We start from the raw sequence: 7,730 nt of genomic DNA, 5'->3' as shown, positions 1-7,730 counted from the left end.
GGTGGGCGCACGGAATCAGGACGGCGGGCTCCCCTCGGGTCGCCAAACAAATCCCCAGGGAAAGACCTAACTGTTACCCCCCAGGACGGACTTTTTTTTTCTCTAGGAGTTGAATAGATGTCAATATGAAGGTTCTATAGCTAATCCTATCATGTATATACCTAAGAGAGTGATCCCCATTAATTCTAATTATCTCAACTTGCATGTTTCAACATAATCAAAATTGTTGTGGCCGATAGATTTACTAGCTTGATCCACTAGCATCTGTCTGATCTACGCATGAAATCCTCTACCATGAAACATGCATAAGTGCATTCTAAGTAGGTTTTAAATCACATTGCATTTAATTGTGACATGCACAACTTTTCATGTTAATATTTTTTGTTTATGCCGAAATCTATCACATTGTTTGAATCGTAAGGACTGAGTTAGTATTCTACAGAGTATTTAGAAACTATATATCCAATTCCATGGCAACACGAGGGGTATCATCTAGTTAAGTAGAATTTTAGACCCCTACCCCAGTGGCGTAGCCAGACCGATTTGTCAGGGTGGTCCGGTAATAGAAATATTTACATAAGTTTTGTTTTATTTTAAACGAAATGTTTTTTACTACACTATACATAAGCTATGGGGGAATTCCAGGGTGGTCCATGGACCACCCTGGCCACCCCCTAGCTACGCCACTGCCCTACCCGTCTACATTTTTAATTCTAGAGTGATTGCTGATGAAGCAACACTAACCTGTCAAAATATTAGGTGTTAAAAGGTTTGACCTATGCCTAGTAAAGTACCCCCTTCGTTCCTAAATAATTGTCTTTCTAGAGATTTCAATAAATGACTACATACGGAGCAAAATAAATGAATCTATACTTTAAAACATATCTACATACATCCGTATATTGTAGTCCATTTAAGATGGCTAGAAAGACAAATATTTAGGAATGGAGGGAGTAATAGTAATGAAATATTAATCTGTATGATACACAAAAGTATAATTTTGAATTTCTGATCTAAAGAAAAAGTATATGCATGATTTCCCTGCTACCTAGCTGTTATGTATCGGAATACATGCCCCTACCATGGCAGCTACCAATTATGGGAAGAGGTTCCCAACCGCTATCTTAGATAGTCTATCCTTTAAATAAAGAAGAAGAAGATATCCTTTAGCTTGCGAAAGCCAATTAGGGATAAGATCTGTGACCTCTTAGATTGGATTGTTAGGCCTCTGCCTAAAGAGGACCCTCCATGAGGAATAATGCAAGCTAGAATTTGAAAAATAACTCTTCTATCTTTGCTTCCAGGGCTGAGAGCTTCTCCCTAGCCCTAGTACGAAATCTATTCAGCACTTTAGCTATGACATGTGTATTTTCATGTATCAGAACCTGCTGTAAACTTTGATCCAGAATGTAAGTACTACCATGCTGAAGATAACTTGAAGGTGTTTGGAGAGAATAATTGGAGAGAAAGATTGATTGTTCTTGCTTCCTAATCTGAGATACAATACATCCTTATATATGGGATGTTTTGCCCTTGACCTTTTTTCGAGAAAACGCAAATGGCCTTTGCGTTTCATTGCATTGGAAAGATAGGGAATTTACATCCTCCTAGGAGGCAGGTTTACACAGTTGCCAGATGATCAGTGGACATCCCATGATGATGGCAAAACGACCCTGAGCCCTTGAGCCCCGGCCTTTGCCCAACATCGGGCCTCGTCCTTGATCCGGTCGACAAGCTCATTGAGCGAAGGGCTCACATGGTCAAAAACGCACGGGTTCCTATGTTTCCAGATCATCCACGGCACCAAAAGCGCCACGGATTTCAGCACCTTGCGAAGCGCTGGCGGTGTGGAGTCCTTCGTGGGTGTGCTGGCAGACTTAGCAGTCGCCGGCAGTGGCCTCGTGCGTGGGAGGAGGGGAGAAGCACGCTGGGATCTCGATCAACCAGGGCAGCGATGGCCTTGAGCACAGACAGTGGAATCGGCGCCGCGAACATGTCGTCGTATGCTTTCATCTCAATGGGCGAGATCTTCTGGTTGGTGCCCACAATCCCAAGTGTGCGCAGAATCTGCACATGGGCCCTCCGTTCTGCCGTCGGTGGCGCCGCTGCAGGCGTGGCAGCCGCCGCCGCGGAACAGCCTCGTCGTGGGGCAAAGTTGAGGGGCCGACGTGGCCGCTTCCCAGGTGTCGGCAGCGACGCACTGATGTGCTTCATGGCCGCGGCCAGAAACTCGCCAAGCGTCCATGCCTGCTGCGAAGTAGCATGGCAGCGCGATCGCCGCATAGTGATTGGTGGCGAGGCAAACCGACCAGACGCAGGCGAACGGGGGCCGGCGACAGGCGGGCGGCGATCAGGGGTGGGCGCGAGCACAGAGTGGCCACGAGGCCGCTGTAGGATGGAGATTGGGCTCTGGGCAGTGGGCATCGGTGATCTGGTGACTGGGGGCCCAACAGCGGCCACTGGGGGCGTCGGCGCAGGAGTTGCGGGCTCGGCTGTTGGCGACCCAGCCTCATTTGGCCCATCGACAGTCGTGGGAGGAGGGGGGGGGCAACTTCAGAGGGGGGCGCGGGCGCCGGCACGATGGCAATGGAGGCGACAACGAGGGCGTCTCTTCCCGCCGAAATCGCCGTGGTGTGATCGTGGGGCTGCGGTGACTGGTCAGTGGAGATTACTGGGCCCGCCCGAGCGACAGGAGCGGGTGAGATGCCACTTTGCCCCGACAAGGCGGCAGGCGCCTGGCTCTCCTGAGCGAACTGGCGCCACAGGCTGCGAGTCTGGGACCTGGCTCAAAAGGGCAAGGTCCCGACACGGCGTCGGATCAGCAGCGGCAGGGGTGGGCCGGCGGGATCGTCCTCGGGATCATGGGGAGAGCCGGTGTTTGAAATTCCGGGGCTCTCCTGCGCACCCGCGACCAGTGGGAGTTCGCCAGCTGGCCTCGACACAACTGTCGTGGCGTCGTCAGCGGGCTCGACAGACGCGCGCGTCAGGCCTGCCTCCAAAGCTTGCCCTTGCGGGGCCCTTCTTTTTCCTCCTTTTCCTCTTTTGGCTCGGTGACGAGAATTAGCAGGGCCCGACTGACCCGGCCATGACAACATGCCATCCCGCGTCGGCAAGGAGGGTGGCACCGCCACCGCCGCTGGCCGGCCGGGGCCAGGAGGTCGCCATGCTCGTCCCGTCGGCTCGCCCTGAGCGGTCGCCGGCGTGCCAGGTGAATGCGTCCATGGCCATGCCGTCGGCCCGGCCGTCCGGCGCAGTGTTAGACCGCCTACGCTTCCGGCCACGGCGTCACGCCCGACCAGGTCCGGAGCCCTGGCCCTGGCCATGCCCATTACCGGCGCCATCGCGGCCGGGGTCGTCGTTGTTGGCCTGGGCACCGGGAGGGGGCGCCCCAAGCGGAGCCGCACGTACGAGCGCAATGGAGATGGGGTACGTGAGTGTCCTGACCACCGGCGCCTCCGAGGGCACACGAGACGGCAGGAGCTCGACGATCTCCAGAATGGCGGCACGGCGGACGTCGGCGGGGTTGTGCACACGGCCGGAAAGCCGAAAGATGGCCAGGTTCTCGCGAGAGCGCGTGCGGGGGTGTAACCTCTCGATCCAGCAGCTCTCCCCAAGAACGTGCTCGGCGGTGGAAAGATGCCAGGCTTGGGCGGGAATGTCACGGAGCTCGAGCTCGACGCGGTATTCGAACACGCCGGCGCCGGCATGCGCGAGCTTGCACCATGGCCGAAGCGACAGCACGAAGCGTGGCGAGCTGATGAAATGCTTGCCATTGAGCTGGCGCATGGTGTCCAGGGAGGAGAAGAGGATGAGGAAGTCTTCGGGGTGATGCTCGTGGACGGTGAAATCGCCTTCGGAGAGCTCGAGGGAGCGGTAGAGCAGCTCGGCCACCTCGGCCGCGGTCACCTGCGGCCTGTTGCCGGTGATGGAAGCCACCATTGCGCGGCCAAGGACCCGCTCGGCCTCCTCCATCTCTGTGGATTGCGCCATGATGACACGCACGGGTACGTCGGGCCGCGGACCAGCTAGGGAAGCGCAGGCGGCGCCGGGGGGCTGGGAGTGCGGCGGCGCGCTGTGGGCGCCGGTGGCGGGCCGTCCCTGCCTGGGGCGACACGGGGAGGCCGCGCGTCGCCGTGGCGTCGGCTGTCACAGTCGCGGGATTCGTGGCCAGAGGCGAGGCAGCGCCTGCACCGGACGTCGTTGGTGCAGTCCCTCACCCGGTGGCGGTGGTCGAGGCAGCGAAAACACAGCCCGGCAACCTCCTCCGATGATGGGCTGCGGCGGCGGGGAGGTGAGGAGCTGGGGGTGCCGTCCTGGCGCGGACGGCGGTGTCGGTTCCTGCGTCGCCGCTGCTGGAACCCATCAGCGTCGAGCACAGCCCCGCCAGAGACGCGGTGGACTTCCGAGTGGGGTCCAAGCCGTTGCCTGGCAGGCACGCGGGCAACTAGCGCGACGCGGCCAGGGGCCTCAGGTACCGGCGACGTAGCAGGCGCCGGCGGGGTGAGGGCGACGTCCCTGTACGAGCGTGCCGAGGACTCGCTCTCCGAGCTGAGCCAGCGGTCACCGGAGGACATGCGCTCGCCGGAGAGGGTCGCCCGGCGGTCAACAGGGGCAGTGCCAGGTGATTCCATGGCAGGGGGGCGGGGGAGGCGGGCGGCCGGCGGGGGCGTCGGCGGCAGGCAGCGGGGGCTTGGAGGGGCTAGAGGGTGGGAGCGGAGCTAGGTGGGAGCGGAGCCATCTCAAGCATCTCCAATCTTGCCCTTGACCTTTACCTAATGCAACTAGAATTCTAATCATCCTAATGCAACTAGAATGATTAGAACTTCCCTAATCCGAGCTGGCTGTTACCAAATCTGCTAGCTGATTCTCTCTCTGACTTGGACTCCTAGCCATCCCCAATTCTCTGGTACCAGCTTTTCTCTCCTTTGCGGACATAATGCCAGCATTGCTGCTGCCTATACTGATCGCTTTTCCTAACCAGAGTCCACAATAGAACCTGCCATTTCTTTCTCTTGCTTCAGAGGTAATACAGGGTTATCCCACTGCTGACTAGATCGCCATATTTGAGTACTAAAACTTTAGGTCAGCAAGGTCGTAATAAAATTGACATGTTCCATGGTGCACTATTTTTCTCTGTTTGCCTCTAGTATTCTGTCTGTACGTCCATAGTTGAGTGACAATTCATTACTGTAAGTTGTCTTTTGGTATTCTCTTTTGTGGGCTAGCTTTATGTCACAGATATTTGTTCATTTAAATCCTGAAGGTGCACAGTTCAGCCTCAATTGATTTTGACTTGCATGCAGATATTGATGTAGAGAGCTGTGAGGCAGAGAAGTCTATTCTTAAGAGGAGACTTTCTGAATCAGCATCAGAAGTTGAGAGATGGGTGAGGATCTCACTTGAGAAATATAAAAATGTATTCTCCTTGCACATGTTCATAGTGGTCAACTAACGTCATTTCTATTTTTGTAGAGACGAAAATGCTTCGCATGATCCAGCGATTGAGTGCCTTTTTTTTTTCCTTTCGGCCTCACTGAGAAGACATGTGTTTCAAAAGGACATCCATATTACCTCTTCCAGGATTTAGAGTGCATGTGCATTCCAAGGAGAGGGGTCAGACTTGTACTATGTCCAAATGCGTTGTACCATGTAATTTTTCCATGAGTTTGATGTTACTAGGTCTGCACGTTTAGCATTGTTTCTCTATGGTGACCAAAATTTTGTCTTGTACCTATTTGGCATGCTTAGCACATGCAGAACGTGAAGCATTGGGAAGGTCCTAATGCAATCCAATCGACCGATAGTCTAATGGAAAAAAATCAATATTACACATGTATGCTTTCCCTGCTCGTAGCTACTCCACGTTGTACTGTTTGCTACAGGACGATGACACTGTGCACTAGAGAGATGACAGTGATTGGCACGAGAGGTAGACGGTGTGTTACATGACAGGATTGCATTTATGCATAAGCTACCATTGCTTTGGTACATAGTGTTACATCTCCAACGGCGTCCCTCAATTGCCCGCAGACATCTGGATCACGATGTTGGTATCATTTTTGCCATTCAACATGGTGCCGTATGCGTTTGTGATACATTTCAAACGTATTTATAATTGTTAAATAATATTATGTTATTATTTTTATATGGTTTTTATAAAAAATATGTTATTTCTGTGGACTACTTATTAATTTAGTGCCCAATGTCAGTTTGTTTTCTGCTTGCATTTGGTTTCGCGAAAAATCAATATCTACGGAGGTTCAAATACATTGCTGATTGAACATGATTCTTTTTGGACAACAAGAAACACTAGAACATTTGGGAGACGTCCGGAGGGGCCACCAGCCAGCCACAAGGTGTCACATCCTCTGGTATGTTAAAAATTTCACACGGAACTAAAAAATTTCTAGGAATTTCCCATGATTGCCTAGGATTGTTTGAAAATGACTTGATTGCTTCATTGTTTGCGTAGACGGATGAAAATCTAAATGCCACTAGTTGAAACCCTAGCTAGCCTTGGTAGGAACCCAAGCCATTTTGAAAATATTATGTGGCTAAAAGCATTTTCAATAAGTCCCAAGTAATATTCAAAGCCAAATTAATTTTTCCCAAAAGAATTGAGTTGGATTCGTTTTGAAATCAATTTAAATTAGAAGGGAATTATTCAAAAATGAATTTGCATTTTATTTGGCAGGAAATCAAATTTCATAAGTCCAAATAATAATCTTAACCCTCTGCAAATTTTCTAAAAAGGATTTGAAACAAATTTGGTTCTGAAACCAAATTCAAGTTCAAAGAGGAAATATAAGTGTAGGAATTACACGTGCATTTTGTCCAAACAAAATGTTCAAACATTTCTTAATATTCCATTTGGAATTTAGAAAACATTCTTTGTTCAAAGAAAATTCAAATTCAGATTCATTTGAAAAGATAGACAAAACAGAAAAACAGAAAACTGAAATAGGAAATAAAAAGAAAAAGAAAGGAAAACGTTTAAAATAAACCGGATGAAAACTACCGAACACAAACCTCCTCGAGCGATCGACACGCGTCCCTCGCTGGCCCCACGCGCCGCTTTACCATCTGCCTTATCCCACGCAAACGCCCACAGCCACGCATTTTACTGCCCCATCGTCATCTTCCTCGCGACTCTCGCGATCCCCTCGTGCAAATCCCTCTCTCTACTGATGCCCACTGCCATGGCCCATGGCCGCACTCTGCTGCTGCCCGCTGCCATAGCCGCACGCTCTCCTGCTGCACTACCATAGCCGCGCACCCCCTTCTCTTCCACAACGGATTAGTTGTTGCTGCAAGCGGCACCACGGCGCTGCAGCGAATTGCCAGAAGCTTCGACGCCGACCACCGCCTGCCATGACCGCCGGAGCTGCTGCCATGATGGGTAGCATCTGCGCATGGCGTCGGATCTGTGATTTGAGCATCGCGCATGGCCTCCTTGAGCTGCAATGGAGCGGCGCTGCGACGGTGACCGCAGCGAGTGGACGAGGGGACGCTGCAACTCCGGCGATGTTGCCTTCAAGCTGTTCGGGAGCACCGCCGGTGTTGCAATGGAGCAACCCTGGGCCGCCGGAAGCATGGCCGGCGCTGCAATGGAGCTTCACTGAAGTTGTAATGAAGCTTCACCGGAGCCGTCGATGCTGCGTTGAAAATCTGCCGGAGCTGCATTGGAGCTTCGCCAGGGCCGTCCGTGCTGCGTTGGAGCTCTACCGGAG

General features: G+C 52.2%; 1 protein-coding gene across 2 annotated transcripts in view; it reads left to right on the top strand.

Annotated features, from left to right (window-relative positions):
- The window catches only part of LOC119286008 (peptidyl-prolyl cis-trans isomerase CYP23-like), a 22,420-nt gene extending 16,577 nt beyond the window's left edge, over window positions 1–5,843 (top strand). For both annotated transcript variants that reach the window (XM_037565344.1, XM_037565343.1), the window contains exons 7-8: window positions 5,304–5,386; window positions 5,473–5,843. In XM_037565344.1, the coding sequence (XP_037421241.1) occupies window positions 5,304–5,386; window positions 5,473–5,493 (104 nt within the window). In that variant the 3' untranslated portion in view covers window positions 5,494–5,843. The remainder of the gene's footprint in view (window positions 1–5,303; window positions 5,387–5,472) is intronic.
- Window positions 5,844–7,730: the final 1,887 nt, after the last annotated feature.

The sequence above is a fragment of the Triticum dicoccoides genome, chromosome 4A (assembly GCF_002162155.2).
Source record: "Triticum dicoccoides isolate Atlit2015 ecotype Zavitan chromosome 4A, WEW_v2.0, whole genome shotgun sequence".
Lineage (NCBI taxonomy): Eukaryota > Viridiplantae > Streptophyta > Magnoliopsida > Poales > Poaceae > Triticum > Triticum dicoccoides.
The sequence above is the reverse complement of the archived record's forward strand: the minus strand, read 5'-3'. Positions and strand labels throughout refer to the sequence as shown.